The 22,156-nt window shown below is 29.6% G+C and overlaps 6 protein-coding genes and 3 long non-coding RNA genes across 11 annotated transcripts; 5 read left to right on the forward strand and 4 right to left on the reverse strand.

Annotated features, from left to right (window-relative positions):
• Positions 1-36: 36 nt before the first annotated feature.
• Positions 37-3,154, forward strand: LOC141527542 (putative inorganic phosphate cotransporter). Of its 2 annotated transcripts, none has more exons than XM_074243082.1 (2): positions 37-168; positions 1,359-3,154. In XM_074243082.1, exons 1-2 carry the CDS (start codon positions 69-71, stop codon positions 2,813-2,815), a joined length of 1,557 nt encoding a protein of 518 aa, XP_074099183.1. In that variant the 5' UTR covers positions 37-68; the 3' UTR covers positions 2,816-3,154. The 2 variants fall into 2 exon arrangements, with proteins under 2 accessions (XP_074099183.1, XP_074099184.1); XM_074243083.1 differs by lacking the exon at positions 37-168 and adding an exon at positions 1,070-1,248.
• LOC141527545 (uncharacterized) lies at positions 176-1,478 on the reverse strand. The gene is made up of 4 exons (XR_012479214.1): positions 1,337-1,478; positions 776-1,076; positions 558-715; positions 176-475 (listed from the first exon to the last, which is right to left on the reverse strand). It is a non-coding gene; the product is annotated as an uncharacterized LOC141527545 (long non-coding RNA).
• Positions 3,109-4,405, reverse strand: LOC141527546 (uncharacterized). The gene is made up of 4 exons (XR_012479215.1): positions 4,299-4,405; positions 3,526-4,234; positions 3,319-3,443; positions 3,109-3,244 (listed from the first exon to the last, which is right to left on the reverse strand). It is a non-coding gene; the product is annotated as an uncharacterized LOC141527546 (long non-coding RNA).
• A 9-nt stretch (positions 4,406-4,414) lies between these two features.
• LOC141527632 (ankyrin repeat domain-containing protein 27-like) lies at positions 4,415-7,829 on the forward strand. Its single transcript, XM_074243203.1, has 4 exons — positions 4,415-4,673; positions 4,716-4,797; positions 5,354-5,538; positions 5,710-7,829. Exons 1-4 carry the CDS (start codon positions 4,415-4,417, stop codon positions 7,608-7,610), a joined length of 2,427 nt encoding a protein of 808 aa, XP_074099304.1. The 3' UTR covers positions 7,611-7,829.
• On the reverse strand, positions 7,618-12,700 carry Ire1 (serine/threonine-protein kinase/endoribonuclease Ire1). Of its 2 annotated transcripts, none has more exons than XM_074243080.1 (6): positions 12,414-12,700; positions 12,004-12,294; positions 10,142-11,900; positions 9,601-10,070; positions 9,014-9,205; positions 7,618-8,926 (listed from the first exon to the last, which is right to left on the reverse strand). In XM_074243080.1, exons 2-6 carry the CDS (start codon positions 12,079-12,081, stop codon positions 8,504-8,506), a joined length of 2,922 nt encoding a protein of 973 aa, XP_074099181.1. In that variant the 5' UTR covers positions 12,082-12,294; positions 12,414-12,700; the 3' UTR covers positions 7,618-8,503. The 2 variants fall into 2 exon arrangements, with proteins under 2 accessions (XP_074099181.1, XP_074099180.1); XM_074243079.1 differs by having other exon boundaries at positions 11,980-12,294.
• A 653-nt stretch (positions 12,701-13,353) lies between these two features.
• LOC141527116 (RNA exonuclease 4) lies at positions 13,354-15,253 on the forward strand. The gene is made up of 3 exons (XM_074242426.1): positions 13,354-13,509; positions 13,576-14,008; positions 14,416-15,253. The coding sequence occupies exons 2-3, from the start codon at positions 13,724-13,726 to the stop codon at positions 14,980-14,982; spliced, it is 852 nt and encodes a 283-aa protein (XP_074098527.1). The 5' UTR covers positions 13,354-13,509; positions 13,576-13,723; the 3' UTR covers positions 14,983-15,253.
• A 1,074-nt stretch (positions 15,254-16,327) lies between these two features.
• Positions 16,328-17,665, reverse strand: LOC141527385 (uncharacterized). The gene is made up of 4 exons (XR_012479194.1): positions 17,528-17,665; positions 16,681-16,887; positions 16,519-16,624; positions 16,328-16,454 (listed from the first exon to the last, which is right to left on the reverse strand). It is a non-coding gene; the product is annotated as an uncharacterized LOC141527385 (long non-coding RNA).
• On the forward strand, positions 16,373-18,695 carry LOC141527383 (uncharacterized). Its single transcript, XM_074242809.1, has 6 exons — positions 16,373-16,593; positions 16,670-16,808; positions 17,290-17,682; positions 17,745-17,832; positions 17,890-18,053; positions 18,141-18,695. Exons 1-6 carry the CDS (start codon positions 16,373-16,375, stop codon positions 18,447-18,449), a joined length of 1,314 nt encoding a protein of 437 aa, XP_074098910.1. The 3' UTR covers positions 18,450-18,695.
• Positions 18,696-19,301: 606 nt separating this feature from the next.
• LOC141527384 (small glutamine-rich tetratricopeptide repeat-containing protein beta) lies at positions 19,302-21,608 on the forward strand. The gene is made up of 4 exons (XM_074242810.1): positions 19,302-19,527; positions 19,807-20,129; positions 20,344-20,817; positions 21,236-21,608. The coding sequence occupies exons 2-4, from the start codon at positions 19,810-19,812 to the stop codon at positions 21,345-21,347; spliced, it is 906 nt and encodes a 301-aa protein (XP_074098911.1). The 5' UTR covers positions 19,302-19,527; positions 19,807-19,809; the 3' UTR covers positions 21,348-21,608.
• The last annotated feature ends 548 nt before the right edge of the window (positions 21,609-22,156 follow it).

Raw genomic sequence — 22,156 nt, forward strand, 5'->3', positions numbered from 1 at the left:
TACATAAATTACTGATATAGTTTAAAGCTTAACTAGTTAAAGTGAAGTTTAAAAAAAAAAAATTTACAATGCCAAGGAAACAGAAATTTACAGAAACAATTCCATTGCTACCTAAAAGAAAAGCATACACATCATCAAATTTACTAACGATGGAAATACCTCAACGCGGTATGTCGTTTATTAATTTTTAATTAAACTATCATTTAGCTCACGGTCATCAAGTTTAATAATTTAATCCAACACCTTTTGCATCATTAATATCTAATAATTGAAAAAAAAAAATTTTTTTTTTTTCTTTAAATCTATTAAGTATTTATTGCATAGATTTTTAATTATATTTCACTCAATAAATTTTTTTATTAGCTAAATATTTAATTGATTAATTTATAAATTCCTCAATAATTTATTTGACACATTCATCTAAGAGGATTTTAAATTAATGTTGCAATATATGCTCCAATCATAAATCAAGAAACTGAAAAAAATAAAAAAATATATACAATAACAATAAAAGTATTTATTTTCTTAATTATTGAAACAATGAATTGAAACGTCACATGCAGGATATTTTTTTTTTATCATATCAATTGTCGATGGGATCAGTATGTGTAGATAAGTGGAAAAAAAGTCTCGGAATTATTCGCAATGATAATAATCAAATGTCAACGCGTATCAATGATATTGCTTGTAGAAAACATTTGCCTCTGCGTAATCACTGCAAGTATATATAAATAACAAAAAAAAAGTAAAGTACATAAAAAATTTTTTAACATACCTCATAGGCTAATCTAGCGGAAATATTTTCGTTATTTTCCTCAATATGTAACTGTTCAATTAATAAAATTAAAAAATGAAATTTTAAAAATAATACTTGCTGCTGTTGCAAATGTAGTTTGTTGTTGAAGTTAAGATGACAGTAATAAGACAGCGATGCTAGGTAGAGCTTAGCTTATCGAAATGAAGTAGAGAGGTAGAGGTAGAGGTAATACACAGTACACCGGCCGATCCATCATACCAGATATAAAGCGAATTCACAGAGGTTGAACCCTCAGTTGCTCATTACCAGCTCGCAGGTGCTGAGATTTAATTAATTTATTAATAATTTTAAAGTCATCAGTGACGTTGGAAAATTTTATTTTTTTTATAAATAATCATAACAGCGGACCTGCTTTTAATTTAGCTTAAAAAAATAAATCGTTTCGTGTGTTTTTCAATTTTTAATCATGATATCACTGTGGAAATCATGCTGTAAGTTTATTTTTAAAATCTTACTTTTAGCATATCTATTTATTAATTTATAGAAAAATTTTCCAAGTTATTCACTTTAATAATTTACCTGTTATTAATTATTCCTGTAGGCATACAAATTCAACAGAGATGGGTGTTTGCAATCATGGGATTCCTTGCAATCTTCAACGCCTACACAATGCGAGTCTGTTTGTCAATAACAATAACCGAGATGGTGGTGTCAGAACATAAAAATACATCTACTGTCATTGACGATGACGTTTGTTCAAACGAAAATCACCAATTAGATCCACCTGTCAACTCAACTAGCGGATCTTATCATTGGGATGAATCCCTTCAAGGTATCATTCTCTCCTCATTTTATTGGGGATATGTGATAACTCACATTCCCGGTGGAATGTTGGCTGAAAAATTCGGCGGAAAATATTCCTTGGGACTTGGAATTTTATCCACGGCAATATTCACCCTCCTGACACCGCTGGCGGTTGATATTGGCGGAGCGACAGCGCTGATAATCCTGCGAGTTCTTATGGGCCTGGGAGAAGGAACAACCTTTCCTGCATTGAACGCGATGTTGGCTCAGTGGACTCCACCTGAAGAACGTTCTAAAATAGGATCACTTGTGTTTGCTGGTGCATTACTGGGAACAGTGTTCACCACCTCAATATCTGGCCTGATAATGCACTACTCAACAGTTGGTTGGCCAGCAGTATTTTATGTTTTCGGCAGCATCGGAGTTCTCTGGTTCTTCGTGTGGGTCCTAGTGTGCTACAACAACCCGAGCGAGCATCCCTTCATATCAGAGGGTGAAAGGAAGTTCCTTCATGAACGAATGAGCGCTCATACTCACAAAAAACCACCAGCAGTCCCTTGGCGACATGTTTTCAGTTCAGCGCCCGTTTGGGCTTTGATAACAGCCCAGATTGGCCATGATTGGGGCTTCTTCACCATGGTCACTGATCTTCCCAAGTACATGAGCAGTGTGTTAAAATTCTCGATAAAAAGCAACGGCTACTTGTCTTCTTTGCCTTATCTGAGCATGTGGATTTGTAGTATTTTGAGTTCTTGGTTCGCCGACTGGATCATCACTGCTGGACACATCTCTCGAACAAATGTTCGGAAAATTGGAACGACAATCGCTTCGGTAGGACCTGGTGTTTTTATTGTCGCTGCTTCTTATGCTGGATGTGATGGATACACGGTTGTAGCGATGTTCACCATCGGTATGACCCTCATGGGGACTTTCTATCCTGGCATGAAAGTCAATGCTCTTGATCTCAGTCCCAATTACTCTGGTACCTTGATGGCGGTGGTAAATGGCGTTGGAGCTTTTACTGGGATCATAACACCGATTGTTGTCGGTGAATTAACGCCCAATAACACCAACGCCCAGTGGCGATTAGTCTTCTGGATTGTTTTCATTGTTCTTGTGGTAACTAATCTGGTATTTATTTTATATGCTAGTGGAGAAGTTCAGCATTGGAATAATCCCGAGTTCGTACATGCTGATCGAGCCAAAAGGCGGAAGAAACAAGAAGGAGAGATTGACTCAAGATCTCCCTGCTGATTAATGTTATAATCTTGTTTATTAATTAAGTAATTAATTTATTGTGTTACTATTGATTATTGACTGCTCCTGGATGATTAATTTAGTTTAATTTTTATTAATCAATCCTGTGTAAGCTGAGAACCAAATATTGTACATAGATCCTGTCTTGTTATGTTTAATTTTAGTTTTTTAATTAATTTTTTTTAGAAAATTAATTTCGAAATCTGAAATAAATTTTATTTAATTAATTTTATTTTTTTCAAAGTCATTATGTTATTGTTGTTATTGTTATGTAAGATTATATTCGATGTATTATTTATATGTAAAAAATTTTAATAAATATAAATTTATTTTTATTATCCTGCTTGTACTTTCTTGTATTTTTATCCTTGGTCTACTTTTATTCATAATTAGAAAAAAAAATATGACACTCAAGTTAGCAAACGTCTGAAAATTTAAAAATTTTTTTTATTAATTAAATTACAAATAAAAATATATTTCTAAAAAATTACTCCACTTACAGTTTTTCAAGTTTTTTACAGGTAAAATTTCTTTTTTTAATTATTTCATTGAAATTTTTTCAATAAAAAATTTCTAAAAATTTTGAAATGTCGGCTCACTTCATTTTCATAAAAAAATTAATTAGCTAGAAAAAAAATACACCATTATTAATATTTATAAATATAAAATTGTTGTTAAGTAGAGTAAATATTTATAGATTAAATTACCTAATCAAATTATCCTCCGTCACAATTTTTATTGAGTGTAAAATGTTATTCATTGGACAATGTTATCTTCGACATACTTAGTATCTTAAAATCTCGAATGATAAATTTGACGAAAAAATTTTTAACGATAACTATAATCCATAATACTCCATTTAAAATTTTTCAAGTCTTTAATCAAGTAATATTTCTTTTTGTACATTAAATATAAATTTATAACACTGAAGTTGACAGATATTAAAAATTTTTTTAGAATTTAATATCAATTAAATTATTATGAAAAAAATTTAATAATAATATTTCACATGTAAAAATTAAAAAAAAAAAAAAAACAATTAGTAGAAATTTTCTTAAATGTTTTTATTATTGTTATGAAAATTTTTAAAATTGACAAGTGTAAGCTGACTGTTAACTTCAGTATCATTAGAAATTTACTTCACAAATGTTGACATTTTTTTTTTATTTTAATAATTCATTATGCTAGTATGTGAAGACATTAAATTTTCCTTATCAAGTTCTGCGTATAATTGATCCGGTCTTTGCTTATTGTTGTTATTATAATTATTTTTAAGTTATAAAACTCTTAAATACTTACAGGTTTTATCTTACACTTTAATTATTAATGTAACGTAATTATAAAATACTCGGAACAATAAATAATTAATTTATAAAAATTTAAATAATCAACCTTGACGACATCTCGCGGAACGCACTGAAAATTCATTATTTTTTTTTTTTGTGTCTTGTTATTATCAATATTATTGTTATTATTATACTTGTTATTCTTGCACACATATTTATTCAATATATTATTTCAGGTTGATCACAGATTCGAGATCCTGTATCCACATATTTTTATTGTTTTTTATATTAATGGATCAAGAAGACAAATATGGAGGCAAGTTACGACGAAAATTTATCCGAAAATATTTTTTTACGTACACTTGAAACAAATTATCCAGAAATATTCAAGAAAACAATTGATAATAATTGGATAATATGTGTTCCACGTACTGGCAGCTTTCAAAATAATTACATTATAAATGAGAATGATGTGTCAGGACATGTGTTGATACCTCAAAGTCATCAAGATGATTCTGAGCATACTCATCAACTTCAACATCATCATCAAATCTTTCAAACAATTGCTGGTAATAAAATATTATTAAAAAACCGACATCTAAATTTTCAAGATCATGAATTTAATAATAAATCCTCGAGATTACTTTTTGAAGAGACATTCTACACGAATAATTTATTAAAGTACACTGTGTGGTAAGTAGTAATCTGTATGACATTAAAATTGGCGTGAAAAACTACAATGATATTAAAGTTAGCTGTCATTTCTCAATTTTTTAATTTTCTTTAACAAAAAAATTTGTTCTAAAATATGATTTAAAAAAAATTGCAATTTTAATTTATTAAAATTTCTACAAGTCCATTTTTTAAATATTTTTTTTGCTATAATTTATTTGTTAAAAAAAAATAAAACAATTGTAAAGTGACAGCTAAATTTAATGTCATAAAACTATAAGCGCATTTTTTTAAACAATACTAAAATTAACCGACGTTTAAAATTTTTTTTATTTATTAAATTATAACAAAAAAATATGTTTAAAAAATTGCATGGATAATTTTTAAAACTTTCTACTTGTGAAATTTTTTTAATTAATTTTTTTAAAATAATTTTTTCAATAAAAATTAAATTCTAAAAATTTTTAGATGTCGGCTAACTTTATTGTCATTAATCTGTATGTTTTTATTTAAACTTGATTCATTCTTTAATTGTGTTTATATAAATGAAATACAATGTTATTAAACAATTTGACAGGTGCATTGAACGACCGCTGACACCTGGATCGCTTAATTCAGACAATGATGTTGTAATTTTATCAAACGTCGGTGACTGCATGAATTTTTTATGGACAGAGGTTGATGATAAAAATGTATTTCGTGATTTGGATAATTTAATAGAGGCCTTTGAAAATTCTCACAAAAATAGTATCGATAAAAACAGTATAAATATACTGAAACAGTTGATTGAAAAATTATATCACGAGTGTTTGGATAAAATAATAAGTATAACAAAATTGCAAGAAAAAATATCAACAAGTACACACTATTATCGTACAATAAAATTAGCCGTGGAAAGTTACGTTTTATATGGTTTACGTAATCTTTTACCAGGTGCTGTGTCAACAAATACGTCTCAAGATGACGCTAAATTGAATAAAATAATAAAAAATCTTTACGAATTAGAATTGAAGGATCTAACTGACATTAGTCACGATATACAAGCAGGAATAGCACGTGGTAAAATAGAATTATCACGGTTGGATACTTTTGTCACGGTACTTGGTAAAGTTGGATGTTTAAAACATGCCGTTCATTTAATATCAGAAAATATCGATACAATAAGCTGTGATGATTTATTACCAATACTTATTTACATAGTGGTACGTACTGGTTTACCAAATTGGATTGCACAATTAGAATTTATGAAGCAATTTAGATTTTCAGCTGACGCAATAAATGAAACTGATGAAATTGGATTTTTAATAACTTCTTTGGAAGCTGCTGTGGAGTATGTAAAGTCTGGTGAGCTATCTGAACAAAATTTACAAATGTCTCTAGTCAAATCTTTAAATGACGCATCATTGCAAGACAAAACAACGGTGAATAAATTTTTTTCAGCCGTCCAAAAGTGTCATTTGGAAGAAATCGAAAGAATTTTAAATCAAAAAAATCAAAAGCCAATATTGGAATCAAAACTCTGCCATCCACTGTGTCGCTGTGAAAATTGCGAGAGCAGTTTCACTGAAATTCAATTGGCACAGTCTAGTTGGCCGAGCGTGAATTCCAAGGACAATAGAAATAGAACAGCACTTCATGTTGCCAGTTTGTACGGACATGTCGCGGTTGTTGATTTTTTGCTGATACACCATGCTGATCCCAATGCCAAGGACGTCGACGGCTTAACTCCACTTCACTGTGCTGCTCTGCGAGGCCATCAAAATACTGTTTTGCTCCTGCTGCACGCCAATGCAGATCCAAGATTACTTGACAATCGAGGAAACAGCCCACTTCATTTTGCGACAGACAATGGTCACGAGAATTGCGTCAAAGCGCTGCTTTATTTTTCAGGGCAAATGGGAATATCAATAAATACCAGCTGTACTAACGTTGCAGGAGATACTCCACTACACCATGCTTCCAAATGGGGTTTTATCACCATCGTTGAAATTTTACTAGAGCATGGTGCGAATAAACGGGCTGCCAATCGACGTGGTCAAATGCCCATGACTGTAGCGCACAGTAGTCACATTCTACATCGTCTAGAAGAGCATCCAGACACTGTGGAAACTGTTTATCGTGTCATCAATCGCCAGCGTCACCAACATTCTCTGGAATTAAAATCAAAGATGATAAACAATAATAAAAAAAGCTGTGACGAGTCACCTGAGAAAATGCATCAGGTTGATAAACTACTGGCAGCCATCTGTCGCAGTGATATCAGATTAGCTTGTTATTATCTAGGTCTCGAAGGTCCACCTGTAAAAGCAACTGATAATACTCCCCGTCTCTGTCATCCTCTTTGTGTTTGTGAAAAATGCGAACCCACGGAAGAAATATCTGATCAATGTAATCGGACAGTAGCATTGGGATTGAATGTCACCAATGCAAGAGGAGAGACGGCTCTTCATTATGCCTGTGCAATTGGCCTAGCTGAATTAATCCAGATTTTACTGGATGCAGGGGCTAATGTAAATGCTCGAACGACTAATAAACATCGTACTCCTCTCCACGTTGCTTGTCTTAAAAGCAAAATTCAAGCTGTTAAATTGCTGTTGAACTGTTGTACAATTGATGTAAATGTCAAAGATTACACTGGTGACACGCCGTTACATTTATCTGCTAAAAACGGAGACTCACATATTATTGAACTATTACTACGACATGGTGCCGATATTCACAGTCGAAACTTCAAAGGTGCGAGCGCACTTGATGAAGTGGAAGATGTTTTTTGTATGAAGATTCTTTCGGCACACAGTGAAAATAAGACTAATAATCCTGTTGATATTTTATAAATATACATTTTTTTTTTTTTTAATAATTTTTATTGTTTTTTTATTTTATTTCATTTTATTTTGTTATGTTATAATAATTATATGAAACAGTAGTTCTTGTTTATCATTATCTCACGCCACAGTTCATAAATCGTGTAAAGAAATGCTATATTTACAATTATTATATACAATTATAGTTAAGGTTTCTTTTTTTTTTTTTTTTTCCATTATTTTTTTCTTTATAATAACAATATAAATATATAATTAAAAATTTTTCTTTTTTATACATTCCAAACGTCACGTGCTTGTGGATTTACAACAAAATACATTTATATAAATATATAAATATTAATTTTTCTTAAAAATATTTTTTTAACAATCACTAAATATATTATTTATTAAGTCATGATGGAATAAAAATAAAAATAATAAAATAAAACTAATTGTGCTCAAAAATAAAAACAAATCTAAGAAACAGTTGACTCTGCAGGTCATTCTTAAAATTTCCCGCTGTTTTATAGCTAAAAAAAAAAGATGTTAATATTTTTTTTTTAGCTCCTTGAGCCCAAAATTAATTTTTTTCTTGTGCATACGTCAATTTTCTCACACACACAATCAAAAAATTTTCCTTTCTTTGAAAACTTTTAATTTTCATAGTGGGAAGATGAAAAAGAATCTTAAATATTAAATATTAGTCAATAATGGTCTATATTTTAATCACTTTCAAGAAAAAAAAAAGAATGACCATAATAATGAATATCTTTTTTTTGATTATCAATTTTAATAATTTAATTACTCGACGTACCTCACTCATTACGGCATAATTATCACAAATGTTCATTGAAAGTCATATAAGTCACTTTATTTTTTGGCGCTAGTCTGTGTAAGAAATTTATTGAGACCAAATGGAAGGCTTAACTGGCGGACGGTAGAGTCCAGACAATTGGACCTTCGGCTTTTCGTCTCTCTTGTCTTTTTTTGTTAGGTCGGAACCTAGTACGATTAGGACTCCAATCAATGGCATTACGAACCCTCCATAAGGGCATCAGAGATTCTGATTGCGTAGATTCTGTTGCTGTCGTTCCTATGTTATTATTTATAAATGATAAAGGTCGAAGAGATATTTCTTCAACGACATTATAGGCGGGATAAGTTGTAAACTCGTAATCAGTATGATAATAATCTTTTAAAGTTGGTTCATTCCGGAATTTTTGCATTACACACCAACTGTGAGTTATCAAGTGTGGAAATCTTGATAACCAGTATTCTGTAAATTTTCCAGGGATTTCACCAAGACTGGCTTGCGCTTCAGGCGTTAATTCTCGATAATGATGTTTCTGTAATAATTAAAAACCGCATTATGAATATTAAATATTAGTACTAATAAATGAGGATTGTAATTAATTGGTCAATAAATATTGTACTTTATTTCTAAGCGCACGGAGAAGATCTCTGACACTTTCGCCACGATAGCTTCTGTACTTTCTAAGATCATTAGCCACTTCAACATCAATACAAGCTCGCCAATCTTTTTCTACGACCCGTTCGCCTCCAGATTCTAGGACCATTAATGCAAAACTACCTGGATCATCTTTCTCAACTCGATCACTGATGTCCTGTATGAGAAAAAAAATTTTTTTTAATGTAACGTAAATAACAACCGTTGTAATTAAAACGAAAAAAATTTATGTAATTATTTACAAGTAAAAAATTAACTTTTAAAAATTTTTTTTTATTTTGCTTGTTTTTATGACCCATTTATGATAAATAAAAAACGAACAATTAAAAAAAAAAAAAAAAAAAAAAAAAAAAAGTTGTACATCAAAATTTTCTAAAAAATTTGTAAATTGTTTAAAATTGTGATAATCAACTTTTTTTTTTTTTTAATTCATTTTTTTATATATTTAAAAAAAATATATATATCCAAATTTTCAAAAAAAATTTTCGTTCAAAAAAATAAAAATTAAAATGCTGGACCCCACTTGTAAATAATAACCAAATTTATTTTTACCTGAAAGAAATTAAGAATGCGTGATGAATTCCAAAAGAATGGATAATTTTGTATTGCAAATGCTGGAGGTCTACTAGTAGGATCACTGTCAATCATCGCCTTGATTAATACCAATGCAAGTTCTTTATCATTATTACTAATATCAGTAAGCGAGGACAAGTCGCTCTCTCCACAAAGTATATTGGCTTGTCTTCTCAAGGTATCGCCAAATGGATGATTACCATTGGATAAAACATAATAAAATACACAACCCAGAGAAAATATATCAACAGCGCAGGTAGTGCGTTCACCATTCAACATTTCAGGTGCAATCCATCCCTCTGTACCAGTCACGCCAGATTTACGGGAAAATGACATTCGGCCTAGTTGTAATTTTTTGCACAATCCAAAGTCTGAAATCATAGCTCTGACTTCGCCACGAGGCCCTGGCATCGAGAGCAAAACATTGTGAGGTTTAATATCTCTGTGAACTGAAAAACAAGAAAATAAATATACAGTAAATATTTGATACTTTATTAGTAATTAGTTTATGAATGCTTACCAATATCCAAAGAGTGTAAATGAGCAAGCCCAGAAGTTGCTTGTAGTAAAATATTCTTCACAGATATAAATTTACGATTATACTTCCCGACAACGTAATCCTGCAATGTAGCTTGTGCTAATTCAAGAGCAATATATCGAAACATACGGTCTTGCTCTGTACAAAAATATCTGACAACATTGGCATGAGCGTCTGACTCTCTCAGCAAATCAACTTCACGATCGGCAAATGTAAAACAATCAGGTAAAAGACGTTTAACTGCTACAGACCTGCCATCAAATTCTCCTTTATAAACAAACGTACCCTCGCAACCTTTACCCAATACTTCATCAATATTAAATACTATTTTTCCAACTTTTACAGTGCCACCACCAATATCTTCAGGAATTATCATAACTCCATTACCACTGTAGTTACTAGTTCGACTATTTTCTCTCGAGCCTTGAGATAAAATCTTCAGCTCTTTATTCTGAACATACCAGTGCCATATCACCATGATAAGACATCCAGCGAGAATAATGAGAGCCAACTTCAGCCCTTTACTTTCTTGTTGATTTATCCAACGTTTGCTAACGTTATAACTATTAGCGATAGCTTTAGGCCAGCTGCGATGTTCTGTGCTATTAATAACATTCGCCTGTTCATGACTCGACAGAACAATTGTAATTTTTCCCGAAGAATTACCCAATAGATCTGTCGTTTGAATAACAGGATCTGAACGACCAGTAATCTGCAGTGGTTGGTTCAGCGGCTTTAATTCAGACATTTTATAGTGACCTAGTACAATTAAATTACTCTGTGATCTTCCATCTAGCTTCTGATCTTCTGAATTTACCCTTGAAATTTTTTCACTCTGAGAACCGTCTTGATGTAAATTAGAAATTGCTCGAGGACCTTCGAGCATTAGGTGTTCAGCATTCGACGATATTGTCGCAGTAGAAGAGTCAACAAGAGACGGTAATGCATACAAACCGTGTCTGTGTTCTCCTACATAAAGTGCTGGATATAATTGAATATCATTTGGCTTGGAATTAAATCGCTCAATTATATTATTTAAAGTATCTTCAGAGACACTGGTAAAGGGAACGGATACTAAATTATCATTGTCAATCGTGTAAACAGAAATAACTGGACTTTCTAGATCTAATTCCCATAAAACAGCTCCAAGTCTTGGATCCAGCGTGACAACACGACCTGTTGAACTGGTCGTAAAGTGAACGAAATCATAATCATCCGCTCCTTCAATATTTGCCGTGGAGTAATCATAGAATGTGACATTCCATTTGCGCTCTTTTTGCTTACTATCAACCATTATAATATTGTACTCAGTACGCCCGACAAAAATAGTATTTGGCGTCTCAAGTGGACAAGTGTTATCAGGCTCATCAAAACCTGAAAGCTGCTCACGTTCTCCAGTGACTGGGTCAATGCTAAACCACGTGTCAGTTTTCCTACCTGTATAGAGATATCCATCGCTACTGCGACAAGGACTTTTTGCTACCAATTGTGGAATTGTAAATGGCAGCTTCTTGAAAACTTCAAGCCCTGCTCCGTAAAAATACAAAGATCCGTCTTTGGGATCTGGTAAAAACATCGGAGATGTATGAGATACGTCATATGGAACTTTAACAACAGGTTCATTGTCTTGGCGCCAGCGGATTTTACCGGACTGTTGACCTACGCCAACAAACGATCCACTGATGGTAAGAAATAACAACAACGGATCATCTTGCTCGGAAATTAAACTCGTACTGCGATTCTAAAAATTGAAACATTTATTTAACGATTTTTAATTAACAATACTGATAGAATTGCTGATATTAAGAGATAATATTTACTTTAGATAAAGATTTAAATGTTACCTCTGGATCCTGCTGAGCTAACACACAGCAAATACAAAGCAGCCAGGCTTTCACCCACATTTTAGTGTTAAAAATCATGATTATGCTTGTGGTAGTTTGTTTAAGTTGATTAAAACTTAGGTTATACAGACAAGATACGCAGGATTTATCCCGCAAGTGTTTTTATCATTCATTATTATTCATCACTTTCATCCAAATTATTTGCTGTTAATTATTTTCAGCATATTTAATGTTTATTATCAATTTATAAAAATATTATTCACATGTTGCGTCATGTCAAGAAGCCTCCTCCTAAAATAACAATCAAAATAAACTTACGAATATTGCAATAATAAAACAATACACAATGGATTATTTTAATTTAAAAAAAAAAAAAAAAAAAAAAAAAAAAAAACTTAGCTACAAATCACCTGCAATTGTTTTATTCAATTCGAATACTGTTGTTTTTTCTATATTGTTCAATTGTACAATAATTTTATCTATGTGTCAAAATTTATTGATGACATTGTAAATGTTTTAAAAACTTTAACAAAAACAGTAGAATTTTGCCATTATTTAAATTCGTCTTTTCAAACAAACAAATTTACTAAAAGTGTTTGTTATGTATTTAATATTTAATTTTTTAAAAACAATAATAATTTTAACGATAAGAAACGTTTATTTAACTAGTTTCAAGGCTCAATATTCAGAACAAATAATTTAACAATATATTTTATCAATTCGACCAATGAGTGATAAATACGTTTCCATTTTATGTGTATGTAGTTTATGTTGTTATGCATACACATAAATGTGAGTACTATAGGTATACTCACGATTTATACAGGTGAATATATCTATATGCATGTATTTACCTAGATATAGTATAGTGAATAAGAGAAATCGCGCCTACACGTTCGCACACATTTCATGTGTGTCGTTGAACGTGTACTTGGCTTGAGGCACGACAGTGCCTCCGGATATATATTAACACTGAAGTTGACAGATATAAAAATTTTTATAATCCTGAAATTAGCGGTCAGCTGTCAATTTTTAAATGTCGTTAATTTAACAGATGTTTGATAATTTTAAGAATTTTTTTAACAAATAAATTATTAGAATTAATTTAATTGTTAAATAAAATTAAAAATTAGTCAAGTGACAGCTAACTTTAATGTCATAATTTTTTTATTGTAATTGATTTATTAAAAAATTGTTTAAAATCAACAGCTGACTGCTAACTTCAGTATGATAATATATATATATATATATATATATAGATAGATAGATAGATATATAACACGTGTAAACTTAACTACGTTTTGCTGTTTGCTCTGTCGACAAAAATGATTTCTTTATTTATTAGGAGTTAAAAAAAAAATAATTGGTTAGTTTCCTAACCTTAAAATTAAAAAGTCCGTTACAATAATAAAATTGTTTACAAATGTTTGTTAAATTAATAATAAACATTTATCAAAATACAATTTTATCATAAATAAAAAGATATCAAATGTATTTACTGATGAGGTAAATACTTAAATTTTTTAGGAATATATTTAATTTGTTGATATTAATTTAATTTTATTTTTACAGATGGATTTATTTGTTAAATATTATTATTAAATAATAAATAATAGAAAATTAGGTAGAAAAAATTGTTTATTTAAAGAATTGTTGATTAATTAAAGCTTAGAACGTGATAATAAAAAACGCACGTGGGTAGAGCAAGGTTAGATGATAAATGTTATCAAAAATGATGAATCCTGAAGCTGCAAAATCTTACATCCAAGCCACCAAAAAAGTTCAAACTAAAGCTTCAGATTCCAAAGAAACTAAAACAAACAACTCCAAGACTGCTGAGGTTGATGAAAATAAAGTTGCTGTTAACTCTAATTGGGAAAAGTTTAAAAACACTGTTAATAAACCAACTGGTACTTCTAAAACTCCGCCCAAGAGACCGTTCAGAGGATCTTCTAAAACTACACAGAGTGGCAAGAAGTCGAGAGCTTTGCAATTAAATGGACATGTACATTTTTTAAACCTTTTTATTTTAAGTTTAAGGGAGTCTTCTGGTCCGAATTTCGAGCGTTTTTTTGGCAGTCGATAAAAAAAAAGCATTTGATATTTTTACTGTAGATTTTTTTATCATTTGTTTATTTATAGTAAGAGAGTACACAAAATTAATTTAAAAAAAAAAAAAAAAAATTTTTTATTGAGTTATGCGGCCTTGAAGTAGAAGAGGGAAAAAAAAATTTTTTTTTTTTTTTAAATAAATTTTGTGTACTCTCTGAATATAAATAAACAAATGATAAAAAAATGGACAATAAAAATATCAAATGCTTTTTTTTTTATTGGGCCTTTAGACTAGAAGACTCCCTTAAACGTAATTTATTTTTACAGATTATTTAATTTTAGCAATTATTTTATTAACAGAGTGAAAACAAAACTGGAGACTCAACTTATTCTAGAGCGACTATGGATCTTGAGAACAAGGCACTTACAAAGCATGTAGCGATGGACTGTGAAATGGTGGGCATTGGTGATGGTACTGAAAGTATGTTAGCTCGTGTATCAGTAGTAAATCGTCATGGAGCTTGTATCTATGATAAATACGTAAAACCCAGAGAAACAGTACGTGATTACAGGACAGCAGTCAGTGGTATCCGTCCTCATAATCTTCAAAATGGCGAAGATTTTTCAGTGGTACAAAATGAAGTTGCAGAAATATTGAAAGGACGTATTTTAGTTGGTCATGCATTAAAAAATGATCTTGCTGTGCTCTTTTTAGCTCACCCAAAAAGACACTTACGTGATACGTCACGATACAAATTGTTCAGACGTGTCTCCAAGGGTAACACTCCGAGTCTGAAAAAATTAGCGGCTGAATTGTTAGGTATTGACATTCAGACAGGAGAACATAATTCTGTTGAAGATGCAAGAATCGCCATGGAGCTTTATGTTTTATACAAAAATCGCTGGGAGTCTGACATTCGTCACTGACAAATTATATTCTAATAAAGATACAAGGAATTACCATGGAAATTAATATTTTGTACAAAAGTCACCAAGAATCATATATTTTTCATCAACAAATTACATTTATTAATTAATGTGTGTCCTTTCAATTTCATTTTTTTTTTTTTTTTTTTTTTTTTTTTTTCAAGTTTAAGTTCAAATGAAAGTATTTTCTGAATTACTTAATACGTTTATTTGCTTAACATAACAATAAGTAATATTATTGTAATAATTGTATATAGTCTATATAATTAGTTAAGGTATGCGGAAATATCGTTAAAGTTATTGATGAATAAAAAGTTAATTTTTTACTATTAAAATATTTTTATTCAAATTAACAATTCCTGAGTTTAATTACCCAGACGTTTTTAAATATAATTTCACGTTGTAACTTTTAAATTAATTACATGATAAATTATATTCTCGATATTCTTAGTGGCAAAGATCAAGAAGTTCAAGTTTAATCATTTGGTTTATTTATTTAGCGTTAAATAAATAAATAAATAATTTGAACTATTTTTAGTCATAAAAACAAAATCTTTCTGTTGCATAGGTTCGATTTTTACTAAAATTTTGGACAAATAAAAAACAGTTTCCAAGCAAAGAAGAAATGTTGGCAGAAAAAGCTATTGAGTTAAAGAAAAAGTTGGACAAAGGCTTAGAAAAACGTCATTTTTATATGATGGGTCCAGAGCAGGGAAACTATTCTTCGAGATTGCGACTAATTAATTTTTATTTTTTTATGAAAATTATAATTTAAAAAATCAAGAACTATTTAAAATTTGGGTTTTAAATTAATTAATTAATACAAAAATTTGAGCCAAAATTTAATAAATTAAAAAATGATAAAATAAAAGTTTAAATGATTTTTTTTTTTTTTTTTCTAAAGAAATCAATAATTACAAAATGACATGAGTCAATAAAATATTTTTATAAAAAAACTAACTTTCTAAAGTTTGTTTATTGACTTTTAAATATTAAATCTAATGGCTAGTCAACAGAAATAAATAAGAAAGTAATTTTAGTTTTATTACATTCACTCATAGCTTTGACTCTGAATTAATTGGACCAGTTATGACACACTATTTTCTCATTCTGTTAAAAATAAAAAAAAATGAGTCAACCGATACTACAAAATTAAGATACAGCCAGAATTAAGTAACAAGCTGCAGAGCTATCTAACATGATATGAACCCTGCAACCGAGCAAGTAATTGCGACACAAGTGAAAAGAAGTAGTCAGTGGTCTCAAGCGATACGTTCATTTTCTCCTACTTCACACTCTTAACTTTATTCCCAGTTGTGCATGCAATTGAATTGGATCATAACTGTGTTCGGTTTACTTAACGTTAGAATATTTGTAAAATATTAGTAAAATGCGGATAGCAATAGTTGGAGCAGGAAGCGCCGGATTAGCGGCTCTCCGTCACGTCGTTCTTCTTCTCGCTACTGAAGACCCTAAAAGTCAAGGTAAAGTCACTGAAGTTGTTTGTTATGAGAAGACTAATCAAGTTGGAGGTACCTGGGTTTATACTCCAGAAATCGGCGTTGATCATTATGGACTGCCTATTCACTCCAGTATGTACAAAAGTCTGCGGTAAGATTGAATCTCCATTTTTTTGTAGCATCTAAAAATTAAATTGAATTTTTATTTATTCGTGTTATTATTGCAGGACTAATTTACCAAAAGAAGTAATGGGCTATCCAGATTTTCCAATACCAGAAAACGATAAGAGTTATGTCACTCGAACCGAAATTTTAGATTTTCTCAATAGTTACTGTGATCACTTCAAATTACGGTCGTACATTAAAGTAAGTTTGATTTAATTTCTTTCTACAAGGAAAGAAAAAAATTAAACTGCATATCCTCCCATATTATACTCAGTATAATCTGTGGTGAAAAAAAAATTTCAGATAATATTAATTATAAACCAGATTATACTAAATTATTTTTGGATTATACTCAGTGTAATCTCCAATTTGACCAAGTAATTTTTCTGGTTATACCGCGTTAGATTACATTGGATATAATTCGAAAAAATATCCCGTATAATTTGAATTATATTCAATAGAATCTTGGATTATATAATTTTTTCAAAAATTGTTATATTCAATTTTTTTCTTTTTTATTTTTATAAATTTTTTTGAAAATTTGTGAAAATTGTGGTAATCAATTTTTTTTTAATTCTGCATTTTTTTTTTTTTTTTGAAAAATATCAATAAAATCAAATATAAATTTCGTTCAAAAAAATAAAAATGAAAAATTTTTAACAGTTCTGACGGGTTGTTACAGTTTCGTCACAATGTTGAGTGTATTGAACCTTCAGCAAAACCTGAAGAGAATCAGGTGCCAGGTTCATCAACTAAATGGACAGTAACAGTAAAAAATTTGGAAACTGGTGTTGTAGCCAAAGAAATTTTCGACGCAGTTATGGTCTGCAATGGACATTATTTTGAACCAAGTTTACCAATTATTGAAGGACACGACAAGTTCCAAGGTCAACAATTACACAGTCATGATTACCGTGTACCTGAAACTTTTGCTAATAAAACAGTAGTCGTAATTGGAGCTGGGCCTTCGGGGATGGATCTTGCTTTGGAGATATCGAGCAAGGCTAAACAAGTCATTCTGAGTCATCACAATCGCGATCCTATTCACACTGTCTTTCCTGAAAATGTTATTCAGGTAATTGTTAGAAAAAGAAGAAAATTATTTTTAAAAAATTATTTTTTTTTTTAATTTTATAGAAACCAGATATAAAAAAAATTGATGAGACAGGACTTACATTTTCTAATGGCGAACATCAGAATGTTGATGTTATATTCTACTGTACAGGTAAAAAAAAAAAAAAAAAAAAAAATTCTTATTTAATTAATTGGATTATTTTAAAAGGATACAAGTACAGTTTTCCTTTTCTGGCGAAAAGTTGTGGAGTTAGAGTTGATTCAAACATGGTAACACCATTATGGAAGCATTTGTTATCTGTTGAAAATCCAACATTGGCTCTTGTAGGCTTGCCATTTTATGTCTGTGCTTTCAGTATGTTTGATATTCAGGTACATCTATTTAAAAATGATCTTTAATGATTTGTAATTCATTAGTTTCTTAATTAAAATAATAATAAAAAACATTCTTTACTTTAGGTTCGATTTACCTTGAAGTTTTGGACAAACGAAAAGCAGCTGCCGAGTAAAGAAGCAATGTTAGCTGAAGAAGCTGCCGAATTGAAGAAAAAATTAGATAAAGGTCTGGAGAAACGCCACTTTCATATGATGGGTCCAGAGCAAGGGGATTACTATGATGATTTAGCAAAAACTGCTGGAATAACTCCTTTACTTCCAGTACTGACAAAACTGCATAATGAGAGCAGTATGCGCTTCCTTGACGATCTTGTTCATTATCGGGAAGATCGTTATAAAATAGTTGACGATTTTAATTATATTCAATTATAAAAATTTACTTACAACTAAAGCAATGAAACTATTTTGAAAAAAATTTAATAAAAAAATTCCAGGTGTGAAAATTCAAAAAAATTTGTAATGAAAATTTTTAAAACCATTTTTATTATTGTAAAATAGTGAAATCAGCAGACATCTTTTACTTTTACGACAAAGCAATTATAAAAAAAAAAAATATTTTCTAAAAATTTGTACTTGTAATTTTTTTTTAACTCTTAGATGTGGAATTTTTTAATCATAGTAAAGTTAGCCGACGTTTTTAATTTTTTGATTATTTTTTAATAATTAAATTAGAACTAAAAAATAGTTTTAAAAAATTGCACTTACAGTTTTTCAAGTTTTATACAAATGAATTTTTAAAAAATTTTTTTATAATAATTTTTTCAATAAAAAAAAATTCTGAAAATTAATTTTGATAATTTTTTATTAAAATTTTTTTATCATCATATAGTTACTATAAAAATCCGAAAAATTCATAAATGTCTGTTAATTTCAATACCATTATTATAATTGATTTTTTTACAAAAATTAAATTTGAAAAATATACTAAAATTAGCAAACATTTGACAATTTTTGATATTTTAAATTAATAAAAATTATGAGTATAAGAATATTTTAAAAAAAATGCACTTGTAATTTTTCAAATTTTCTGCATGTCAAATTTTTTTTTTTTTAATAAAAAAAATACTAAAAATTTTCCTATTTTGGCTGATTTAATTTTCATAATTTAAAAATATATGTAGCAAAGAATAAACTAGTCGCGCTTTAATATTTTACTCAATCGATAAAATCTTTACTTCTCACTCTACCCTTCTCTACTTCACACATAAAAATAAAAAACGCCATTTAATGAAAGAGACGTGGAAAGCTCTAGTTACTCACACACCGGTAGAACAATTAATAAATTATAAATAATTGAAAAATTTTTTATGTACACATACTTTGTTAAAACATCTGGTGATAAATAAATAAAAAATTGATGTCCAAGTGATTGTTCAAGAATCACAAAACAGTTCCAATAAAATTTTTTCAAGTATCGACACAACGAATTGTTAATTGTACACAACACCACGTAAGTTATTTTGTTAATTTAATTTAAATATTTCCCTTAATTATCACAAATTACTCGGAGTAAATAATTTAACTCAGTAATTTAAGTACTATTAATGCATGAGTTGCATTAATAAAAACATGTGTAAAAAAATACTTAATTGCAAATTAAATAAGGTTATGTAAACGAATAAAAATTATACTTACAATGATTAAGCGTGATTGTTACGACATGACAACAATTTTATTTGTTGTTGTCTTGGTTATAATTATTGATTTTATTTTTTTAATATTTTCACAGATCATGGCAGAAAAAGGACTAGTTGCTAGCATAATTAAATTTTTAATGAAACAATTGGAGGATGGTGACATCACAGCAGATTCACGTGAAAGTCTTGAAGTTGCTATTCAATGTCTAGAGAGTGCATATAACGTGCAAGCTACTGATTCTCCAGCTAATTTTGATTTACTTAATACTTACAAAGTAGCTGTAGAAAATTTAATAACATTGCCACCGAGCGAAGCAACAGATGAAGAAAAAGCTGAAGCAGAAAAATATAAAAATGAGGGTAATAATTTAATGGGCAAAGGAAATGTTGAAGAAGCTATTGAGCATTACTCCAAGTAAGTTTACAAATAAATTTATTTAATTAAAATTAAAATTAGCCGACAGCGAAAAATTTTTATTTTTATTTTTTTCACAAATTGAATTAGCAATAAATAAATAAAATTTTTAAATTAGACTTATTGTTTTTCAAATTATTTGCATTTAGAAGTCTTCACATTGAAAAATTGATTTGTATTTAATAATTGATAAATTTATTTAATTATTTTTCAGAGCTATAAAATTAGACGGACACAACGCTGTGTATTATTGTAACCGCGCCGCAGCTTATAGTAAAATAAATAATCATCGTGAAGCAATAAAAGACTGTAAAACAGCATTGGTGATTGACAACAAGTACAGTAAAGCTTACGGAAGAATGGGACTTGCTTATTCGGGTTTAAACGAACACAAAGAAGCCAAAGAGTGTTACGAAAAAGCATTGGAGATCGAACCGACTAACGAAAGTTATAAAAATAATTTGCACTTGACAGAAGAAAAATTAGCGCAACAAGGCGTCAGTAATATTGGTCTAGGCGGTGCTGGTAATGTTCCAGGATTCCCAGACATGAGTAGCCTGCTCTCACACCCAGTACTGATGAACATGGCTAGACAGATGCTTGCAGATCCAGGAATGCAGAATGTTATGACTGAATTTATGAGCGGTAATGTTGAATCCAACGATCGCATGGAAGCTCTTATTCAAGCGTAATTATTTTAATTAGTTATTTTTGACTTTAGGACTACTTATAGATCATTGGAAAATATATTTATCGCTTTATGTAATTTTTTAAAGATCTGCTGTCCTGTACACTGAGAAAAAAAATACTTTTATTAAGAAAATTTTCTTGATATATATTCTTAGCTCAAAAACTTGTTAAATTGATTTAAATAATTTTTAATTCATTTTAATAAAGCTATTCTCTTATTTATCTATTATCCAAAGAGAAATATTGATGCTCTTCTCTTTAGAAATTAATAATTAATAATTAATAATAATAGAATATTTGATTGTCATCGAGTTTCTTGAACCAAGAAATTTTAAATTGAGTAAAAGTATTTTTTTTTTCTCAGTGTAATCAAATTTTAAAAGATCGTTAATTTTGATTTTTTTTTTTCTTTTCAGAGGACAACAGTTAGCACAACAAATGCAAAGTGCCAATCCAGAATTAATTGACTTATTGAGAAGACAAATGGGCGGAAACCCAAATGATCCTGATCCTCCACAACAAAATTAAATAAAATCTAGATATCGATTGATATAATTTACACGATATTAATTAATCCGTGATCAATATTAACTACTTTAAAAAAATTTTTTTAAGTCTTTTTATAGTAGTCTACCCGAATTTTGACTACCTATTGTTTTTTTCTAATTGCCAACGTATAATTTTTTTTTTTTTTTTTTTGACAATTTATAATATACATATTTGGAATATTAAAAATAAATTTCATCATGTATGGATATTGTTAACAAATATATAGAAATCAATACGTAATGTAACCTTCAATTTTAACTTTTTGAAATTCCTGCCAACTTCCACACTTGCGCATTATAATACTAAAGTTAGCAGTCTGCTGTTAATTAAAAAAATTTTTTAAATCAATCAATTACAATAAAAAAATACTTCTAAAAATTTTCACTTGTAATTTTAATTAATTTTTACATATAAAACTTTTTAATTAAATTTTTTTTATAAAAATTTAATTGCTATAAATATCTAACAAAATTTTTCTGCCCTCCGGCCGGAAAGTGGCAACTTTCTGGCCGCTGCGCTAAACGAAGTTGCCACATTCCGGCTACGTCGAGCAGAAAAATAGTATACACACCTTGGCCAGTAAAAAGTAAAGCCTCAGACCACATGTTTGTCAACCTCGGCTTCGCCTCGGCCAACAATTACATGTGATCTGAGACTTTTCTTATTTTACTGGCCTAGGTATGTAATATACCATTTATATCTGTCGACTTCAGTGTCACTGCGCATCAGGTATTTTCGTATTTAATTCTCCGCGTTGTCTAAAGATGTCGCTGTCACAAAAATCCAAA

The sequence above is a fragment of the Cotesia typhae genome, unplaced genomic scaffold, assembly GCF_013202065.1.
Source record: "Cotesia typhae breed Kobodo isofemale line unplaced genomic scaffold, CoteBio_Ctyphae contig_4, whole genome shotgun sequence".
Lineage (NCBI taxonomy): Eukaryota > Metazoa > Arthropoda > Insecta > Hymenoptera > Braconidae > Cotesia > Cotesia typhae.